Source organism: Nerophis lumbriciformis, linkage group LG23 (assembly GCF_033978685.3).
Source record: "Nerophis lumbriciformis linkage group LG23, RoL_Nlum_v2.1, whole genome shotgun sequence".
NCBI lineage: Eukaryota > Metazoa > Chordata > Actinopteri > Syngnathiformes > Syngnathidae > Nerophis > Nerophis lumbriciformis.
The window spans coordinates 4,873,960-4,898,130 of NC_084570.2; the positions used below are offsets into that span (position 1 = coordinate 4,873,960).

At 39.2% G+C, this 24,171-nt stretch overlaps 1 protein-coding gene across 2 annotated transcripts in view; it reads left to right on the plus strand.

Moving 5' to 3' along the window:
* The first annotated feature begins 3,894 nt into the window (after positions 1-3,894).
* Positions 3,895-24,171, plus strand: part of LOC133622494 (receptor tyrosine-protein kinase erbB-4-like) — a 789,611-nt gene continuing 769,334 nt past the window's right edge. For both annotated transcript variants that reach the window (XM_061985295.1, XM_061985296.1), the window contains exon 1: positions 3,895-4,201. In XM_061985295.1, coding sequence (XP_061841279.1) covers positions 4,138-4,201 — 64 coding nt within the window. In that variant the 5' untranslated portion in view covers positions 3,895-4,137. The remainder of the gene's footprint in view (positions 4,202-24,171) is intronic.

The following is a 24,171-nucleotide window of genomic DNA, read 5'->3' on the forward strand; positions in this document are numbered from 1 at the left end:
GGGGTGTCGGTGCGGTGGGGACCCTGGACTTGCGTCGGGCCCTTCTCGCGGATCACCTCAGCTACGGCTCCCGGTGGGGCCCTCTCGGGGGAAGGGGGGCCTCGGTCCCGGACCCCGGCGAGGCGTCCCTTCTCCGCTCCGTAAAAGTGTCCATCTCTTTTTTTTCTCCTTCTTCTGTTGTGACATATGCTGCAGGTGCCTGCTCGTTTTTCGTATGTGGGTAACAACATTTAACTATGTATATATATTTCCGAATTGGTTTAACTGCCACCCGCCTGAATCTATTTAAAATCTAATTTACCTACTCAGTGGCCTAGTGGTTAGATTGTCCGCCCTGAGATCGGTAGGTTGTGAGTTCAAACCCCGGCCGAGTCATACCAAAGACTATAAAAATGGGACCCATTACCTCCCTGCTTGGCACTCAGCATCAAGGGTTGGAATTGGGGGTTAAATCACCAAAATGATTCCCGGGCGCGGCCACCGCTGCTGCCCACTGCTCCCCTCACCTCCCAGGGGGTGATCAAGGGTGATGGGTCAAATGCAGAGAATAATCTCGCCACACCTAGTGTGTGTGTGACAATCATTGGTACTTTAACTTTTAACTTTTTAATTTTTTTTTATTTCAACCGCCCGACCCGACCCGCGGATAAAATCTATTTTTTTTTTATTTCAACCGCCCGACCCGCGGATAATCCGCGGACTCCGCGGTTGTGTCCGCAATAGAGATGCGCGGTTTGCGGACACAACCGCGGAGTCTGCGGATTATCCGCGGATCGGGCGGATGAAATTAAAAACAATAAGATTTTATCCGCTCGCGGGTCGGGTCGGGCGGATTAATTAGATTTTTTTTTTTTTTTTTTTTTTTTTTTGCGGGTGGCAGTTAAACCAATTCGGAAATATATATACATAGTTAAATGTTGTTACCCACATACGAAAAACGAGCAGGCACCTGCTGCATATGCCACAACAGAAGAAAAAGAAAAGAAAAGAGATGGACACTTTTACGGAGCGGAGAAGGGACGCCTCGCCGGGGTCCGGGACCGAGGCCCCTTCCCCCGAGAGGGCCCCACCGGGAGCCGTAGCTGAGGCGATCCGCGAGAAGGGCCCGACGCACGTCCAGGGTCACTACCGCGCCCACCGCACCGACACCCCGCCTCGTCCGCTTTCGCAGTGCGCTCACGAAAGGGGTGGGGCTCACCCTGGTTGATATAGAGAGCAGGACGGTGGCCATGGAATTTCATTTAAGGTTTGTGATAAACCATCAAACTCATTCGTTAAAAGGACTCTATAGTAATATAAAGCAAATTTTTCTGGACATTATCATGCAAGAAAAGTTTATTTTTGGGATCGCGATCACCGCGTAATGATTTTTAAAGGTTGCATTACATTATTAACTGTCCCATGTGATCAGCCAGTGCGATTGGAAGTCCATGCTCAATTATTGCCTCCGTAAATAAAACTTCGGCATTTATCACATCCAAAGAATCTGTTTGGGCGACGAAAAACGTTGAAAGTTTTCCACTTGTATCGCTAGCAACGGCATTAGACTTGTGTTTTTTTGTCCCAACGTGGTCTTTTACATCGCTAATTCCTCCGTGTCCGATCGAAAAATCTTGTCTGCACAAGGTGCAATTCGCGTAGTTTTCACCCTTTTTTTTTTTTTTTAAATTAATATTAGATATATAACAACGGGCGGATGGCGGGCGGGTGCAGTTCTGATCAAACGTTACATCGGGTGGATGGCGGATGGTTGACGACTTTCTGACGCGGTTGCGGATGAAATAAATTGCCTATCCGCGCATCTCTAATAAGTACTTAATAATGACTAATTAAGAGCCAATGTGTTACTAATTTGCATGTTAATAAGCAAGTAATAAATGATGAATATGTTCCCCATACTAAAGTGTTACCCACATTTTTTTAGTGGGGGTAAAATCTTTATTCTGCGAGAATAATCCTGTCTCTCTTATCACTCCACCTCTCATCCTCATGCAGCTTTGGAATACAACAATTCCCCGTTAAATCCTCTAGAGGGCGGCAGTGGATAAGCAATACACTCGCATTGCCCTTTGGCGTCCTCTTGTGTTGGGAGGCAGAATGACAACGCTTTTCGTTGCGCATGTATCCACTAGATGGCAGCAGAGGACAATAGCTTATTTCTGTGTGGTTCCTTCAGAGACAAGGACCTTGGGTTGATTAAAGTGTTCCCACAGCGGATCTGACACCTCCCGTGGATCACACGTCAATATTATTGTACCGGCTGAGGTGCTAATGAGCTCAATTCTCACACCCTCAATTTGAACAGGGGTATTTTGTATCGGAATGATAATGAAATAAGGGAATACCGGCGATAATACAATTTACCTAATTATATCTAAACACTGTTTAATTGTCTGTAATTTATGCATAAGGAGTGTCTGAGTGAACTAGTTTGTGTGACCTCTCTCTCCAGAAGAAAACTTACTCCTGTGAAGAATTACACACAAAATAAATAAATAAATAAATAAATAAATAAATAAATAAATAAAAAGATAAACACTGTTTAATTGTCTGTAATTTATGCATAAGGAGTGTCTGAGTGAACTAGTTTGTGTGACCTCTCTCTCCAGAAGAAAACTTACTCCTGTGAAGAATTACACACAAAAATAAATAAATAAATAAATAAATAAATAAATAAATAAATAAATAAATAAAAAGATAAACACTGTTTAATTGTCTGTAATTTATGCATAAGGAGTGTCTGAGTGAACTAGTTTGTGTGACCTCTCTCTCCAGAAGAAAACTTACTCCTGTGAAGAATAACACACAAAATAAATAAATAAATAAATAAATAAATAACTAAAAAGATAAACACTGTTTAATTGTCTGTAATTTATGCATAAGGAGTGTCTGAGTGAACTAGTTTGTGTGACCTCTCTCTCCAGAAGAAAACTTACTCCTGTGAAGAATTACACACAAAATAAAAAAATAAATAAATAAATAAATAAATAAATAAATAAAAAGATAAACACTGTTTAATTGTCTGTAATTTATGCATAAGGATTGTCTGAGTGAACTAGTTTGTGTGACCTCTCTCTCCAGAAGAAAACTTACTCCTGTGAAGAATTACACACAAAATAAATAAATAAATAAATAAATAAATAAATAAATAAATAAATAAAAAGATAAACACTGTTTAATTGTCTGTAATTTATGCATAAGGAGTGTCTGAGTGAACTAGTTTGTGTGACCTCTCTCTCCAGAAGAAAACTTACTCCTGTGAAGAATTACACACAAAATAAATAAATAAATAAATAAATAAATAAATAAATAAATAAATAAATAAATAAAAAGATAAACACTGTTTAATTGTCTGTAATTTATGCATAAGGATTGTCTGAGTGAACTAGTTTGTGTGACCTCTCTCTCCAGAAGAAAACTTACTCCTGTGAAGAATTACACACAAAATAAATAAATAAATAAATAAATAAATAAATAAATAAATAAAAAGATAAACACTGTTTAATTGTCTGTAATTTATGCATAAGGAGTGTCTGAGTGAACTAGTTTGTGTGACCTCTCTCTCCAGAAGAAAACTTACTCCTGTGAAGAATTACACACAAAATAAATAAATAAATAAATAAATAAATAAATAAAAAGACTTTCTCCTGTGAGGTAAGATGACCAATCAGAAGAGATGATATGTGACGTGGGCGGATTTCTTTCCCAGCGAGACCGTGGATGTCTGCCGGCCGCTTGCAATAGGCTGCGGGAGGTGTCGCTCACATTCTGGAGGCGTGCGCACACACACACACACACACACACACGCACACGCACGCACACGCGCATGCACAAGCGCGCCCACCCCGCCCCCCCACCGACACCAATGCCGTGTCAGTGCGCGGACTTCACGTGTCACAGTGTCCACAGTGGAAAGCGATCCAAGCGGCAGCCCGGGAACTAGTAAACAAACACCGCCAAAAGCCGTGCGTAAAAAAGGAGGCTGGCGGGCGCGCGCCGGCGGTTGATCTTGGTTGCGCGCGGCGTAAGGACGCACCTGCGGGATACCTTCGTTCGGACATGTGAGTTTTAGGACTTTTTTTTTTTTTTTTTTTTGCAAGACTCGCATCTGCATCTCGCATCCCCCCCCCAAAAAAGATGAAGTTCCTCGCCTGTGTCATCGCCACTTTGCTGCTCGTCCGATCCAGCGCCGCGCAGTCAGGTGAGTGCGTCCTTTTTTTTTTTTTGCGCTTGCGTGGAAAAGGAAAACTTATCTCAACTTTTGATGTAGTTCATGATCAGTCGTTTTCCCAAAATAATATCTTATATATTATAATATTTTTCATCATGCAGAAACTCCCACTGGGTCCGTTTTTGCGTCAGCGTCTCGCAGGGTTCCTAATGACATGTGCCTTGGCTGAGTTTGCGTGGGACTAATTGAGGGGTTCCTATGGTGCGTTAACGATGCTGCAGGTTTTTCTTAATCCTCAGACTTTAGTGACTTTCCTGGTTCGGGTCTGATCGTCCGGGGATATTTTGGGTGTCTCATGAGGCTTTGGCAAATGCGCAATTTGCGCACGTTATGAGACATGTTTCAATCAATGTTTATTTATATAGCCCTAAATCACAAGTGTCTCAAAGGGCTGCACAAGCCACAACGACATCCGCGGCACAGAGCCCACAGAAGGGCAAGGAAAAACTCACAACTCCAATGGGACGTCGATGTGAATGACTATGAGAAACCTTGGAGAGGACCGCATATGTGGGTGACCCCCCCTCTAGGGGAGACCGGATGCAATGGACGTCGAGTGGGTCTGTCATATAAATGTGAAAGTCCAGTCCATAGTGGATCTAACATAATAGTGAGAGTTCAGTCCATAGTGGATATATCATAATAGTGAGAGTCCAGTCCATAGTTTATCTAACATAATATTGTGAGAGTCCAGTCCATAGTGGATCTAACATAATAGTGTGAGAGTCCCGTCCATAGTGGATCTAACATAATACTGAGAGTCCAGTCCATAGTGGATCTAACATAATATCGTGAGAGTCCAGTCCATAGTGGATCTAGCATAATAGTGAGAGTCCAGTCCATAGTGGATCTATCATAATAGTGAGAGTACAGTCCATAGTTTATCTAACATAATAGTGAGAGTCCAGTCCATAGTGGATCTAACATAATAGTGTGAGAGTCCCGTCCATAGTGGATCTAACATAATACTGAGAGTCCAGTCCATAGTGGATCTAACATAATAGTGTGAGAGTCCCGTCCATAGTGGATCTAACATAATACTGAGAGTCCAGTCCATAGTGGATCTAACATAATATCGTGAGAGTCCAGTCCATAGTGGATCTAGCATAATAGTGAGAGTCCAGTCCATAGTGGATCTATCATAATAGTGAGAGTACAGTCCATAGTTTATCTAACATAATATTGTGAGAGTCCAGTCCATAGTGGATCTAACATAATAGTGAGAGTCCAGTCCATAGTGGATCTAACATAATAGTGAGAGTCCAGTCCATAGTGGATCTAACATGATACTGTGAGAGTCCAGTCCATAGTGGATCTAACATAATATTGTGAGAGTCCAGTCCATAGTGGATCTAATATAATAGTGAGAGTCCAGTCCATAGTGGATCCATCATAATAGTGAGAGTCCAGTCCATAGTTTATCTAACATAATATTGTGAGAGTCCAGTCCGTAGTGGATCTATCATAATAGTGAGAGTCCAGTCCATAGTGGATCTAACATAATAGTGAGAGTCCAGTCCATAGTGGATCTAACATAATAGTGAGAGTCCAGTCCATAGTGGATCTAACATAATATTGTGAGAGTCCAGTCCATAGTGGATCTAACATAATATTGTGAGAGTCCAGTCCATAGTGGATCTAACATAATAGTGAGAGTACAGTCCATAGTTTATCTAACATAATATTGTGAGAGTCCAGTCCGTAGTGGATCTATCATAATAGTGAGAGTACAGTCCATAGTTTATCTAACATAATATTGTGAGAGTCCAGTCCATAGTGGATCTAACATAATATTGTGAGAGTCCAGTCCATAGTGGATCTAACATAATAGTCGGAGTCCAGTCCATAGTGGATCTAATATAATAGTGAGAGTCCAGTCCATAGTGGATCCATCATAATAGTGAGAGTCCAGTCCATAGTTTATCTAACATAATATTGTGAGAGTCCAGTCCGTAGTGGATCTATCATAATAGTGAGAGTCCAGTCCATAGTGGATCTAACATAATAGTGAGAGTCCAGTCCATAGTGGATCTAACATAATAGTGAGAGTCCAGTCCATAGTGGATCTAACATAATATTGTGAGAGTCCAGTCCATAGTGGATCTAACATAATATTGTGAGAGTCCAGTCCATAGTGGATCTAACATAATAGTGTGAGAGTCCAGTCCATAGTGGATCTAACATAATAGTGAGAGTCCAGTCCATAGTGGATCTAACATAATAGTGAGAGTCCAGTCCATAGCGGATCTAACATAATATTGTGAGAGTCCAGTCCATAGTGGATCTAATATAATAGTGAGAGTCCAGTCCATAGTGGATCTATCATAATAGTGAGAGTCCAGTCCATAGTTTATCTAACATAATATTGTGAGAGTCCAGTCCGTAGTGGATCTATCATAATAGTGAGAGTCCAGTGCATAGTGGATCTAACATAATAGTGAGAGTCCAGTCCATAGTGGATCTAACATAATAGTGAGAGTCCAGTTCATAGTGGATCTAACTTAATATTGTGAGAGTCCAGTCCATAGTGGATCTAACATAATATTGTGAGAGTCCAGTCCATAGTGGATCTAACATAATAGTGTGAGAGTCCCGTCCATAGTGGATCTAACATAATACTGAGAGTCCAGTCCATAGTGGATCTAATATAATATTGTGAGAGTCCAGTCCATAGTGGATCTAACATAATATTGTGAGAGTCCAGTCCATAGTGGATCTAACATAATAGTCAGAGTCCAGTCCATAGTGGATCTAATATAATAGTGAGAGTCCAGTCCATAGTGGATCCATCATAATAGTGAGAGTCCAGTCCATAGTTTATCTAACATAATATTGTGAGAGTCCAGTCCGTAGTGGATCTATCATAATAGTGAGAGTCCAGTCCATAGTGGATCTAACATAATAGTGGGAGTCCAGTCCATAGTGGATCTAACATAATAGTGAGAGTCCAGTCCATAGTGGATCTAACATAATATTGTGAGAGTCCAGTCCATAGTGGATCTAACATAATATTGTGAGAGTCCAGTCCATAGTGGATCTAACATAATAGTGTGAGAGTCCCGTCCATAGTGGATCTAACATAATACTGAAAGTCCAGTCCATAGTGGATCTAACATAATAGTGAGAGTCCAGTCCATAGCGGATCTAACATAATATTGTGAGAGTCCAGTCCATAGTGGATCTAACATAATAGTGAGAGTCCAGTCCATAGTGGATCTATCATAGTAGTGAGAGTCCAGTCCATAGTTTATCTAACATAATATTGTGAGAGTCCAGTCCGTAGTGGATCTATCATAATAATGAGAGTCCAGTGCGTAGTGGATCTAACATAATAGTGAGAGTCCAGTCCATAGTGGATCTAACATAATAGTGAGAGTCCAGTCCATAGTGGATCTATCATAATAGTGAGAGTCCAGTCCATAGTTTATCTAACATAATATTGTGAGAGTCCAGTCCATAGTGGATCTAACATAATAGTGAGAGCCCAGTTCATAGTGGATCTAACTTAATAGTGTGAGTCCAGTCCATAGTGGATCTAACATAATAGTGAGAGTCCAGTCCATAGTGAATCTATCATAATAGTGAGAATACAGTCCATAGTGGATCTAACATAATAGTCAGAGTCCAGTCCATAGTGGATCTAATATAATAGTGAGAGTCCAGTCCATAGTGGATCCATCATAATAGTGAGAGTCCAGTCCATAGTGGATCTAACATAATACTGAGAGTCCAGTCCATAGTGGATCTAACATAATAGTGTGAGAGTCCCGTCCATAGTGGATCTAACATAATACTGAGAGTCCAGTCCATAGTGGATCTAACATAATATCGTGAGAGTCCAGTCCATAGTGGATCTAGCATAATAGTGAGAGTCCAGTCCATAGTGGATCTATCATAATAGTGAGAGTACAGTCCATAGTTTATCTAACATAATAGTGAGAGTCCAGTCCATAGTGGATCTAACATAATAGTGTGAGAGTCCCGTCCATAGTGGATCTAACATAATACTGAGAGTCCAGTCCATAGTGGATCTAACATAATAGTGTGAGAGTCCCGTCCATAGTGGATCTAACATAATACTGAGAGTCCAGTCCATAGTGGATCTAACATAATATCGTGAGAGTCCAGTCCATAGTGGATCTAGCATAATAGTGAGAGTCCAGTCCATAGTGGATCTATCATAATAGTGAGAGTACAGTCCATAGTTTATCTAACATAATATTGTGAGAGTCCAGTCCATAGTGGATCTAACATAATAGTGAGAGTCCAGTCCATAGTGGATCTAACATAATAGTGAGAGTCCAGTCCATAGTGGATCTAACATGATACTGTGAGAGTCCAGTCCATAGTGGATCTAACATAATATTGTGAGAGTCCAGTCCATAGTGGATCTAATATAATAGTGAGAGTCCAGTCCATAGTGGATCCATCATAATAGTGAGAGTCCAGTCCATAGTTTATCTAACATAATATTGTGAGAGTCCAGTCCGTAGTGGATCTATCATAATAGTGAGAGTCCAGTCCATAGTGGATCTAACATAATAGTGAGAGTCCAGTCCATAGTGGATCTAACATAATAGTGAGAGTCCAGTCCATAGTGGATCTAACATAATATTGTGAGAGTCCAGTCCATAGTGGATCTAACATAATATTGTGAGAGTCCAGTCCATAGTGGATCTAACATAATAGTGAGAGTACAGTCCATAGTTTATCTAACATAATATTGTGAGAGTCCAGTCCGTAGTGGATCTATCATAATAGTGAGAGTACAGTCCATAGTTTATCTAACATAATATTGTGAGAGTCCAGTCCATAGTGGATCTAACATAATATTGTGAGAGTCCAGTCCATAGTGGATCTAACATAATAGTCGGAGTCCAGTCCATAGTGGATCTAATATAATAGTGAGAGTCCAGTCCATAGTGGATCCATCATAATAGTGAGAGTCCAGTCCATAGTTTATCTAACATAATATTGTGAGAGTCCAGTCCGTAGTGGATCTATCATAATAGTGAGAGTCCAGTCCATAGTGGATCTAACATAATAGTGAGAGTCCAGTCCATAGTGGATCTAACATAATAGTGAGAGTCCAGTCCATAGTGGATCTAACATAATATTGTGAGAGTCCAGTCCATAGTGGATCTAACATAATATTGTGAGAGTCCAGTCCATAGTGGATCTAACATAATAGTGTGAGAGTCCAGTCCATAGTGGATCTAACATAATAGTGAGAGTCCAGTCCATAGTGGATCTAACATAATAGTGAGAGTCCAGTCCATAGCGGATCTAACATAATATTGTGAGAGTCCAGTCCATAGTGGATCTAATATAATAGTGAGAGTCCAGTCCATAGTGGATCTATCATAATAGTGAGAGTCCAGTCCATAGTTTATCTAACATAATATTGTGAGAGTCCAGTCCGTAGTGGATCTATCATAATAGTGAGAGTCCAGTCCATAGTGGATCTAACATAATAGTGAGAGTCCAGTCCATAGTGGATCTAACATAATAGTGAGAGTCCAGTTCATAGTGGATCTAACTTAATATTGTGAGAGTCCAGTCCATAGTGGATCTAACATAATATTGTGAGAGTCCAGTCCATAGTGGATCTAACATAATAGTGTGAGAGTCCCGTCCATAGTGGATCTAACATAATACTGAGAGTCCAGTCCATAGTGGATCTAATATAATATTGTGAGAGTCCAGTCCATAGTGGATCTAACATAATATTGTGAGAGTCCAGTCCATAGTGGATCTAACATAATAGTCAGAGTCCAGTCCATAGTGGATCTAATATAATAGTGAGAGTCCAGTCCATAGTGGATCCATCATAATAGTGAGAGTCCAGTCCATAGTTTATCTAACATAATATTGTGAGAGTCCAGTCCGTAGTGGATCTATCATAATAGTGAGAGTCCAGTCCATAGTGGATCTAACATAATAGTGGGAGTCCAGTCCATAGTGGATCTAACATAATAGTGAGAGTCCAGTCCATAGTGGATCTAACATAATATTGTGAGAGTCCAGTCCATAGTGGATCTAACATAATATTGTGAGAGTCCAGTCCATAGTGGATCTAACATAATAGTGTGAGAGTCCCGTCCATAGTGGATCTAACATAATACTGAAAGTCCAGTCCATAGTGGATCTAACATAATAGTGAGAGTCCAGTCCATAGCGGATCTAACATAATATTGTGAGAGTCCAGTCCATAGTGGATCTAACATAATAGTGAGAGTCCAGTCCATAGTGGATCTATCATAGTAGTGAGAGTCCAGTCCATAGTTTATCTAACATAATATTGTGAGAGTCCAGTCCGTAGTGGATCTATCATAATAATGAGAGTCCAGTGCGTAGTGGATCTAACATAATAGTGAGAGTCCAGTCCATAGTGGATCTAACATAATAGTGAGAGTCCAGTCCATAGTGGATCTATCATAATAGTGAGAGTCCAGTCCATAGTTTATCTAACATAATATTGTGAGAGTCCAGTCCATAGTGGATCTAACATAATAGTGAGTGCCCAGTTCATAGTGGATCTAACTTAATAGTGTGAGTCCAGTCCATAGTGGATCTAACATAATAGTGAGAGTCCAGTCCATAGTGAATCTATCATAATAGTGAGAATACAGTCCATAGTGGATCTAACATAATAGTCAGAGTCCAGTCCATAGTGGATCTAATATAATAGTGAGAGTCCAGTCCATAGTGGATCCATCATAATAGTGAGAGTCCAGTCCATAGTTTATCTAACATAATATTGTGAGAGTCCAGTCCGTAGTGGATCTATCATAATAGTGAGAGTCCAGTCCATAGTGGATCTAACATAATATCGTGAGAGTCCAGTCCATAGTGGATCTAACATAATAGTGTGAGAGTCCCGTCCATAGTGGATCTAACATAATACTGAGAGTCCAGTCCATAGTGGATCCAACATAATATTGTGAGAGTCCAGTCCATAGTGGATCTAACATAATATTGTGAGAGTCCAGTCCATAGTGGATCTAACATAATAGTGAGAGTCCAGTCCATAGTGGATCTAACATAATATCGTGAGAGTCCAGTCCATAGTGGATCTAACATAATAGTGTGAGAGTCCCGTCCATAGTGGATCTAACATAATACTGAGAGTCCAGTCCATAGTGGATCTAACATAATATTGTGAGAGTCCAGTCCATAGTGGATCTAACATAATATTGTGAGAGTCCAGTCCATAGTGGATCTAACATAATAGTGAGAGTCCAGTCCATAGTGGATCTAACATAATAGTGAGAGTCCAGTCCATAGTGGATCTAACATAATAGTGAGAGTCCAGTCCATAGTGGATCTAACATAATATTGTGAGAGTCCAGTCCATAGTGGATCTAACATAATAGTGTGAGAGTCCCGTCCATAGTGGATCTAACATAATACTGAGAGTCCAGTCCATAGTGGATCTAACATAATAGTGAGAGTCCAGTCCATAGCGGATCTAACATAATATTGTGAGAGTCCAGTCCATAGTGGATCTAACATAATAGTGAGAGTCCAGTCCATAGTGGATCTATCATAATAGTGAGAGTCCAGTCCATAGTTTATCCAACATAATATTGTGAGAGTCCAGTCCGTAGTGGATCTATCATAATAATGAGAGTCCAGTGCATAGTGGATCTAACATAATAGTGAGAGTCCAGTCCATAGTGGATCTAACATAATAGTGAGAGTCCAGTCCATAGTGGATCTATCATAATATTGTGAGAGTCCAGTCCATAGTGGATCTAACATAATAGTGAGAGTCCAGTCCATAGTGGATCTAACATAATATCGTGAGAGTCCAGTCCATAGTGGATCTAACATAATAGTGTGAGAGTCCCGTCCATAGTGGATCTAACATAATACTGAGAGTCCAGTCCATAGTGGATCTAACATAATATTGTGAGAGTCCAGTCCATAGTGGATCTAACATAATATTGTGAGAGTCCAGTCCATAGTGGATCTAACATAATAGTGAGAGTCCAGTCCATAGTGGATCTAACATAATAGTGAGAGTCCAGTCCATAGTGGATCTAACATAATAGTGAGAGTCCAGTCCATAGTGGATCTAACATAATAGTGAGAGTCCAGTCCATAGTGGATCTAACATAATATTGTGAGAGTCCAGTCCATAGTGGATCTAACATAATAGTGTGAGAGTCCCGTCCATAGTGGATCTAACATAATACTGAGAGTCCAGTCCATAGTGGATCTAACATAATAGTGAGAGTCCAGTCCATAGCGGATCTAACATAATATTGTGAGAGTCCAGTCCATAGTGGATCTAACATAATAGTGAGAGTCCAGTCCATAGTGGATCTATCATAATAGTGAGAGTCCAGTCCATAGTTTATCTAACATAATATTGTGAGAGTCCAGTCCGTAGTGGATCTATCATAATAATGAGAGTCCAGTGCATAGTGGATCTAACATAATAGTGAGAGTCCAGTCCATAGTGGATCTAACATAATAGTGAGAGTCCAGTCCATAGTGGATCTATCATAATATTGTGAGAGTCCAGTCCATAGTGGATCTAACATAATAGTGAGAGTCCAGTCCATAGTGGATCTAACATAATATCGTGAGAGTCCAGTCCATAGTGGATCTAACATAATAGTGTGAGAGTCCCGTCCATAGTGGATCTAACATAATACTGAGAGTCCAGTCCATAGTGGATCTAACATAATATTGTGAGAGTCCAGTCCATAGTGGATCTAACATAATATTGTGAGAGTCCAGTCCATAGTGGATCTAACATAATAGTGAGAGTCCAGTCCATAGTGGATCTAACATAATAGTGAGAGTCCAGTCCATAGTGGATCTAACATAATAGTGAGAGTCCAGTCCATAGTGGATCTAACATAATATTGTGAGAGTCCAGTCCATAGTGGATCTAACATAATATTGTGAGAGTCCAGTCCATAGTGGATCTAACATAATAGTGTGAGAGTCCCGTCCATAGTGGATCTAACATAATACTGAGAGTCCAGTCCATAGTGGATCTAACATAATAGTGAGAGTCCAGTCCATAGCGGATCTAACATAATATTGTGAGAGTCCAGTCCATAGTGGATCTAACATAATAGTGAGAGTCCAGTCCATAGTGGATCTATCATAATAGTGAGAGTCCAGTCCATAGTTTATCTAACATAATATTGTGAGAGTCCAGTCCGTAGTGGATCTATCATAATAATGAGAGTCCAGTGCATAGTGGATCTAACATAATAGTGAGAGTCCAGTCCATAGTGGATCTAACATAATAGTGAGAGTCCAGTCCATAGTGGATCTATCATAATATTGTGAGAGTCCAGTCCATAGTGGATCTAACATAATAGTGAGAGTCCAGTCCATAGTGGATCTAACATAATATCGTGAGAGTCCAGTCCATAGTGGATCTAACATAATAGTGTGAGAGTCCCGTCCATAGTGGATCTAACATAATACTGAGAGTCCAGTCCATAGTGGATCTAACATAATATTGTGAGAGTCCAGTCCATAGTGGATCTAACATAATATTGTGAGAGTCCAGTCCATAGTGGATCTAACATAATAGTGAGAGTCCAGTCCATAGTGGATCTAACATAATAGTGAGAGTCCAGTCCATAGTGGATCTAACATAATAGTGAGAGTCCAGTCCATAGTGGATCTAACATAATATTGTGAGAGTCCAGTCCATAGTGGATCTAACATAATATTGTGAGAGTCCAGTCCATAGTGGATCTAACATAATAGTGTGAGAGTCCCGTCCATAGTGGATCTAACATAATAGTGAGAGTCCAGTCCATAGTGGATCTAACATAATAGTGAGAGTCCAGTCCATAGCGGATCTAACATAATATTGTGAGAGTCCAGTCCATAGTGGATCTAACATAATAGTGAGAGTCCAGTCCATAGTGGATCTATCATAATAGTGAGAGTCCAGTCCATAGTTTATCTAACATAATATTGTGAGAGTCCAGTCCGTAGTGGATCTATCATAATAATGAGAGTCCAGTGCATAGTGGATCTAACATAATAGTGAGAGTCCAGTCCATAGTGGATCTAACATAATAGTGAGAGTCCAGTCCATAGTGGATCTATCATAATAGTGGGAGTCCAGTCCATAGTTTATCCAACATAATATTGTGAGAGTCCAGTCCATAGTGGATCTAACATAATAGTGAGAGTCCAGTCCATGTTTGATGTCTTTCGGTCGCTCTCCAAAGGAGATTGTGGTTCTCAAGCGCGCACACACACTAAAAAAAAAATTAAAAAAATTCTGGGTTATTCTGATAACCCAATTTATGAGTTGCTAGTGTTGGGTTAAATTTTGGAGTTATTTTTTTTTATGAATGGGGGTTATAAGGGTATTATTTTAACTCAATTGCTGGGTTTTTTTAAATGAAAAAAGGACGGTCGGGAGAGTGGCCGTGCCAGCAACGTGAGGGTTCCTGGTTCGATCCCCATGCAGTTTCTACCCAACCTAGTCACGTCCGTTGTGTCCTTGAGCAAGACACGTCACCCTAGCACCTTGCATGGCATCTCCCGCCATCAGTGTGTGAATGTGTGTGTGAATGGGTGAATGTGGAAATAGTGTCAACAGCGCTTTGAGTACCTTCCATCCATCCATTTTCTACCGATTATTCCCTTTGGGGTCGCGGGGGCGCTGGAGCCTATCTCAGCTACAATCGGGCGGAAGGCGGGATACACCCTGGACAAGTCGCCACCTCATCGCAGGGCCGCTTTGAGTACCTTGAAGGTAGAAAAGCGCTATACAAGTATAACCCATTTATAATAACTCAGCTTTTGTGGTAAATAAATGCAACCCAATATTTGGGTTATGAATCAACCAACACTGAGTTGGAATAACTCAACTTTTGGGTTAAATAATTCAACCCAAAAGTTTGGTGGTTAATAACCCAACACAATACATTTTGGAGGGATTTTTATGAATAGCAATCAACTTTTTGGGGTTATAATTGTACTCAATTTCTGGGTTTTCAAAATGATTAACCATTTTTGGGTTGTTTTTTATAACGAGCAACGCATTTTTGGGTAAAAGGCTTTTTTTAAATTAAAAAAGTTACTTTTTTCTTGAAGGGAGTTTTATTATGGATTAATCTCATTAACATTATTTACAATACAATCACCCGACATTGAGTTAGCATAACTCAACTTTTGGGTTAAACAATTCAACCCAATAGTTTGGTGGGGAATAACCCAACATTAGGTTATCATAACTCAACTTTTGGGTTAAATAATTTAAACCAATAGTTTGGTGGGGAATAACCCAACATTAGGTTATCATAACTCAAATTTTGGGTTAAACAATTCAACCCAATAGTTTGGTGGAGAATAACCCAACATTAGGTTATCATAACTCAACTTTTGGGTTAAACAATTTAACCCAACATTAGGTTATCATAACTCAACTTTTGGGTTAAACAATTCAACCCAATAGTTTGGTGGGGAATAACCCAACATTAGGTTATCATAACTCAACTTTTGGGTTAAACAATTCAACCCAATAGTTTGGTGGGGAATAACCCAACGTTACATTATCAAAACTCAACTTTTTGGTTAAATAATTTAAACTAATAGTTTGGTGGGAAATAACCCAACATTAAGTTATCATAACTCAACTTTTGGGTTAAATAATTTAACCCAATAGTTTGGTGGGGAATAACCCAACATTAAGTTATCATAACTCAACTTTTGGGTTAAACAATTTAACCCAATAGTTTGGTGGGGAATAACCCAATATTAGGTTATCATACCTCAACTTTTTGGTTAAACAATTCAACCCAATAGTTTGGTGGGGAATATCCCAACGTTACATTATCAAAACTTAACTTTTGGGTTAAACAATTTAACCCAATAGTTTGGTGGGGAATAACCCAACATTAAGTTATCAGAAATCAACTTTTGGGTTAAATAATTTAACCCAATAGTTTGGTGGGGAATAACCCAACATTAGGTTATCATAACTCAAGTTTTGGGTTAAACAATTCAACCCAATAGTTTGGTGGGGAATAACCCAACATTAGGTTATCATAACTCAACTTTTGGGTTAAACAATTTAACCCAACATTAGGTTATCATAACTCAACTTTTGGGTTAATAAATTTAACCCAATAGTTTGGTGGGGAATAACACAACATTAAGTTATCAGAATTCAACTTTTGGGTTAAATAATTTAACCCAATAGTTTGGTGGGGAATAACCCAACATTAGGTTATCATAAATCAACTTTTGGGTTAAATAATTTAACCCGATAGTTTGGTGGGGAATAACCCAACATTAAGTTATCATAACTCAACTTTTGGGTTAAACCATTCAATCCAATAGTTTGGTGGGGAATAACCCAACATTAGGTTATCATAACTCAACTTTTGGGTTAAACAATTTAACCCAACATTAGGTTATCATAACTCAACTTTTGGGTTAAACAATTTAACCCAATAGTTTGGTGGGGAATAACACAACATTAAGTTATCAGAATTCAACTTTTGGGTTAAATAATTTAACCCAATAGTTTGGTGGGGAATAACCCAACATTAGGTTATCATAACTCAACTTTTGGGTTAAATAATTTAACCCAACATTAGGTTATCATAACTCAACTTTTGGGTTAAACAATTCAACCCAATAGTTTGGTGGGGAATAACACAACATTAAGTTATCAGAATTCAACTTTTGGGTTAAATAATTTAACCCAATAGTTTGGTGGGGAATAACCCAACATTAGGTTATCATAACTCAACTTTTGGGTTAAACAATTCAATCCAATAGTTTGGTGGGGAATAACCCAACATTAGGTTATCATAACTCAACTTTTGGGTTAAACAATTTAACCCAACATTAGGTTATCATAACTCAACTTTTGGGTTAAACCATTCAATCCAATAGTTTGGTGGGGAATAACCCAACATTAGGTTATCATAACTCAACTTTTGGGTTAAACAATTTAACCCAACATTAGGTTATCATAACTCAACTTTTGGGTTAAACAATTTAACCCAATAGTTTGGTGGGGAATAACACAACATTAAGTTATCAGAATTCAACTTTTGGGTTAAATAATTTAACCCAATAGTTTGGTGGGGAATAACCCAACATTAGGTTATCATAACTCAACTTTTGGGTTAAACAATTTAACCCAATAGTTTGGTGGGGAATAACACAACATTAAGTTATCAGAATTCAACTTTTGGGTTAAATAATTTAACCCAATAGTTTGGTGGGGAATAACCCAACATTAGGTTATCATAACTCAACTTTTGGGTTAAACAATTTAACCCAACAATAGGTTATCATAACTCAACTTTTGGGTTAAACAATTTAACCCAACATTAGGTTATCATAACTCAACTTTTGGGTTAAACAATTCAACCCAATAGTTTGGTGGGGAATAACCCAACATTAGGTTATCATAACTCAACTTTTGGGTTAAACAATTCAACCCAATAGTTTGGTGGGGAATAACCCAATGTTACATTATCAAAACTGAACTTTTTGGTTAAATAATTTAAACCAATAGTTTGGTGGGAAATAACCCAACATTAAGTTATCATAACTCAACTTTTGGGTTAAACAATTCAACCCAATAGTTTGGTGGGGAATAACCCAACTTACATTATCAAAACTCAACTTTTTGGTTAAATAATTTAACCCAATAGTTTGGTGGGGAATAACCCAACATTAAGTTATCATAACTCAACTTTTGGGTTAAATAATTTAACCCAATAGTTTGGTGGGGAATAACCCAACATTAGGTTATCATAACTCAACTTTTGGGTTAAACAATTTAACCCAACATTAGGTTATCATAACTCAACTTTTGGGTTAAACAATTTAACCCAATAGTTTGGTGGGGAATAACACAACATTACGTTATCATAACATAAGTTTTGGGTTAAACAATTCAACCCAATAGTTTGGTTGGGAATAACCCAACATTAGGTTATCATAACTCAACTTTTGGGTTAAACAATTTAACCCAACATTAGGTTATCATAACTCAACTTTTGGGTTAAACAATTTAACCCAATAGTTTGGTGGGGAATAACACAACATTAAGTTATCAGAATTCAACTTTTGGGTTAAATAATTTAACCCAATAGTTTGGTGGGGAATAACCCAACATTAGGTTATCATAACTCAACTTTTGGGTTAAATAATTTAACCCAAAAGTTGAGTTATGATAACTTAATGTTGGGTTATTCCCAACCAAACTATCGGGTTAAATAATTTAACGCAATAGTTTGGTGGGGAATAACCCAACATTAGGTTATCATAACTCAACTTTTGGGTTAAATAATTTAACCCGATAGTTTGGTGGGGAATAACCCAACATTAAGTTATCATAACTCAACTTTTGGGTTAAACAATTTAACCCAATAGTTTGGTGGGGAATAACCCAACATTAAGGTATCATAACTCAACTTTTGGGTTAAACAATGTAACCCAATAGTTTGGTGGGGAATAACACAACATTAAGTTATCAGAATTCAACTTTTGGGTTAAATAATTTAACCCAATAGTTTGGTTGGGAATAACCCAACATTAGGTTATCATAACTCAACTTTTGGGTTAAACCATTCAATCCAATAGTTTGGTGGGGAATAACCCAACATTAGGTTATCATAACTCAACTTTTGGGTTAACCAATTTAACCCAATATTTTGGTGGGGAATAACACAACATTAAGTAATCAGAATTCAACGTTTGGGTTAAATAATTTAACCCAATAGTTTGGTGGGGAATAACCCAACATTAAGTTATCATAACTCAACTTTTTGGTTAAATAATTTAACCCAATAGTTTGGTGGGGAATAACCCAACGTTACATTATCAAAACTCAACTTTTTGGTTAAATAATTTAAACTAATAGTTTGGTGGGAAATAACCCAACATTAAGCTATCATAACTCAACTTTTGGGTTAAATAATTTAACCCAATAGTTTGGTGGGGAATAACCCAACATTAAGTTATCATAACTCAACTTTTGGGTTAAACAATTTAACCCAATAGTTTGGTGGGGAATAACCCAATATTAGGTTATCATACCTCAACTTTTTGGTTAAACAATTCAACCCAATAGTTTGGTGGGGAATATCCCAACGTTACATTATCAAAACTTAACTTTTGGGTTAAACAATTTAACCCAATAGTTTGGTGGGGAATAACCCAACATTAAGTTATCAGAAATCAACTTTTGGGTTAAATAATTTAACCCAATAGTTTGGTGGGGAATAACCCAACATTAGGTTATCATAACTCAAGTTTTGGGTTAAACAATTCAACCCAATAGTTTGGTGGGGAATAACCCAACATTAGGTTATCATAACTCAACTTTTGGGTTAAACAATTTAACCCAACATTAGGTTATCATAACTCAACTTTTGAGTTAAACAATTTAACCCAATAGTTTGGTGGGAAATAACCCAACATTAAGCTATCATAACTCAACTTTTGGGTTAAATAATTTAACCCAATAGTTTGGTGGGGAATAACCCAACATTAAGTTATCATAACTCAACTTTTGGGTTAAACAATTTAACCCAATAGTTTGGTGGGGAATAACCCAATATTAGGTTATCATACCTCAACTTTTTGGTTAAACAATTCAACCCAATAGTTTGGTGGGGAATATCCCAACGTTACATTATCAAAACTTAACTTTTGGGTTAAACAATTTAACCCAATAGTTTGGTGGGGAATAACCCAACATTAAGTTATCAGAAATCAACTTTTGGGTTAAATAATTTAACCCAATAGTTTGGTGGGGAATAACCCAACATTAGGTTATCATAACTCAAGTTTTGGGTTAAACAATTCAACCCAATAGTTTGGTGGGGAATAACCCAACATTAGGTTATCATAACTCAACTTTTGGGTTAAACAATTTAACCCAACATTAGGTTATCATAACTCAACTTTTGAGTTAAACAATTTAACCCAATAGTTTGGTGGGGAATAACACAACATTAAGTTATCAGAATTCAACTTTTGGGTTAAATAATTTAACCCGATAGTTTGGTGGGGAATAACCCAACATTAAGTTATCATAACTCAACTTTTGGGTTAAACCATTCAATCCAATAGTTTGGTGGGGAATAACCCAACATTAGGTTATCATAACTCAACTTTTGGGTTAAACAATTTAACCCAATAGTTTGGTGGGGAATAACCCAACATTAAGTTATCAGAATTCAACTTTTGGGTTAAATAATTTAACCCAATAGTTTGGTGGGGAATAACCCAACATTAGGTTATCATAACTCAACTTTTGGGTTAAATAATTTAACTCCTTAATAAACTCTCCGTCAGAAAACGTCCTACTTTTTCTGGCGATTTTGTGAGAAATTACGAAACTTGTCCTGACGATTGCATATCTGGGGGTGTGAAATTTGGCTAAAAAGTCCTTGTTGGGTTTGCAGTTTTACCATCAACGCATCAGCGGTTCATCAGACAGATTCCGATATTTTTCCTTGTGCTTCGTCGTGTAGCGGCGATTCAAATGATATTCTTTAAACGCAGCAACCTGTGTACCACAAATTAAGCACACGGCTTTACCTTTAATTTCTGTAAAGAAATACTTGGCAGTCCATGTCTTGTTGAAAACACGGCATTCGTCATCAACTTTTCTCTTTTTAGCGTCTCGGGGGTAACCGGGCATCACTTGTCGCTGTGCACCTTCACTCACAGGTTACACACGCCCATGAATAACACTTTTCAAAATAAAAGCAGCACCGTTGTATTGCACACTTGACATAGATACTTTTTTAAATGTAGTTTGTAATTTATGATTGGCCTCACCGGATCGTCGAACCTCGGATTCAGGAGGAACAGTGTGGTTTTCATCCTGGTCGTGGAACTGTGGACCAGCTCTATACTATCGGCAGGGTCCTTGAGGGTGCATGGGAGTTTGCCCAACCAGTCTACATGTGCTTTGTGGACTTGGAGAAGGCATTCGACCGTGTCCCTCGGGAAGTCCTGTGGGGAGTGCTCAGAGAGTATGGGGTTTCGGACTGTCTGATTGTGGCGGTCCGCTCCCTGTATGATCAGTGTCAGAGCTTGGTCCGCATTGCCGGCAGTAAGTCGGACACGTTTCCGGTGAGGGTTGGACTCCGCCAAGGCTGCTCTTTGTCACCGATTCTGTTCATAACTTTTATGGACAGAATTTCTAGGCGCAGTCAAGGCGTTGAGGGGATCCGGTTTGGTGGCTGCAGGATTAGGTCTCTGCTTTTTGCAGATGATGTGGTCCTGATGGCTTCATCTGGCCAGGATCTTCAGCTCTCACTGGATCGGTTCGCAGCTGAGTGTGAAGCGACTGGGATGAGAATCAGCACCTCCAAGTCCGAGTCCATGGTTCTCGCCCGGAAAAGGGTGGAGTGCCATCTCCGGGTTGGGGAGGAGATCTTGCCCCAAGTGGAGGAGTTCAAGTACCTCGGAGTCTTGTTCATGAGTGAGGGAAGAGTGGATCGTGAGATCGACAGGCGGATCGGAGTGGCGTCTTCAGTAATGCGGACGCTGTATCGATCCGTTGTGGTGAAGAAGGAGCTGAGCCGGAAGGCAAAGCTCTCAATTTTCCGGTCGATCTACGTTCCCATCCTCACCTATGGTCACGAGCTTTGGGTTATGACCGAAAGGACAAGATCACGGGTACAAGCGGCTGAAATGAGTTTCCTCCGCCGGGTGGCGGGGCTCTCCCTTAGAGATAGGGTGAGAAGTTCTGTCATCCGGGGGGAGCTCAAAGTAAAGCCGCTGCTCCTCCACATCGAGAGGAGCCAGATGAGGTGGTTCGGGCATCTGGTCAGGATGCCACCCGAGCGCCTCCAAAGGGAGGTGTTTAGGGCACGTCCGACCGGTAGGAGGCCACGAGGAAGACCCAGGACACGTTGGGAAGACTATGTCTCCCGGCTGGCCTGGGAACGCCTCGGGATCCCCCGGGAGGAGCTGGACGAAGTGGCTGGGGAGAGGGAAGTCTGGGCTTCCCTGCTTAGGCTGCTGCCCCCGCGACCCGACCTCGGATAAGCGGAAGAAGATGGATGGATGGATGGATGGATTGGCCTCACGCGGGCCGGACAGGGATGCACAAAGGGCCGGATGTGGCCCGCGGGCCGCATAATGCCCAGGTCTGCTTTAGATAATGGGTTGTGTCCTTGGGCAAGACATTCCACCCACTTTGCTCCTGATGGGTCTTGGTTAGCGCCTTGCGAGGCATCTTGTGTGTGAATGGGTGAATGTGGCGTAGAATGTGCAGGTATGGTAAAAGCGCCGTATAAATATTTATTAGCATTTATAGGATTTTTTTTATATCCAAATGGGTAAAAGGTCATTGTGATAAAATACCAGATATGCTATATGATTGGCACATTATTCCAGGTGCATTTTATTCTTGTAATGTTTTAATTTCTCACATTTAATTAATTGGACCGCTCACTCTCTCACGTGTGTGTGTGTGTGTGTGTGTGTGTGTGTGTGTGTGTGTGTGTGTGTGTGTGTGTGTGTGTGTGTGTGTGTGTTTGGGTGACATTTAAAGACGCCTGTGCAGTGGTCCGGGAAGAGGGGAGGGGGTGTGAAGGGGGTGTCGGGGGGGCCGCACTTGCTGAATGCCAGTATCAAATTACCGGGCCGCTCGTCAGCTGGCCCACGCCGAGCTGGCCGAGACTTTGTAGACGACTGACGGAAATTAGAATTTATTACAAGCTAATTAAGCTTTTTTTTTTCTTTTTTTTCTCTCGATAGTATCAGTCTGGACTGTGAGGGCTTTGTGTGGCAAGCATGAGAGATGTGGGGGAGGAAAAAAAAAAAGGGGGATTCAATCTGGCTGTGAATTAGTCAACATTGCTACCATAACTCTTTATGACCCTGAGAAGGAGATATATGGAATGTGGAGGAAGGGAATGTTATTCACGTTTGAGGTCCGGGGCCCTCATTTCCATTTGTGCAGGCCCTGGATTTTCTCTCTGCATATTACAGGCACCCGGGAAAAGAAGATGCTTTTTTTTTTTTTTATCACAAGGCCATATCACAGGACCCCAAACAACTCACACACTAAAAAATGTTGGGTTAAAAAAATTATCCAATTTTAATATCATTTAATCCTTAATAAGTTAATAATAAGTTAATTTCAATATAACATGCATCCATAAACGTGGACACATGCGAAAAAGTGAAATATATTTATCTGTACAGTAATCTATTTATTTATTTATTTATATATATTTATTTATTATATATATATATATATATATATATTATATATATTATTTATATATATTTATTTATCTATATATATGCACCTTATTGCTTTTTTATCCTTATGTAACGAAATTTCGTTCTTATTTGTGCTGTAAAGTTCACATTTGAATGACAATAAAAAGGAAGTCTAAGTCTAAGTCTAAGTCTAACCCAACTGCTGGTTCAGAAAATGACAAACCCCTTTATATGAGTTATTTTAACTCAACATTTTGGGTTAATTTTTTCAACCCAACTTTTGCGTTGAATTATTTAACCAAAAAGTTGAGGTATGATGACTTAATGTTGGGTTATTCCCCACCAAACTATTGGGTTGAATTGTTTAACCCAAAAGTTGAGTTATGCTAACTCAATGTTAATGAGATTAATCCATAATAAAATTCCCTTCAAGAAAAAAGTTACTTTTTAATTAAAAAAAAAAGCCTTTTACCCAAAAATGCTTTACTCGTTTAAAAACAACCCAGAACTGGGTCATCATTTTGAAAACCCAGAAATTGAGTTTAAACAATACCCTTATAACCCAAAAAAATTGATTGCTATTCATACAACTAACTCCAAAATGTAATTTGTTGGGTTATTCCTCACGAAACTATTGGGTTAAATTATTTAACCAAAAAGATGAGTTATGATAAGTTAATGTTGGGTTATTCCCCACCAAACTATTGGGTTAAATTATTTAACCA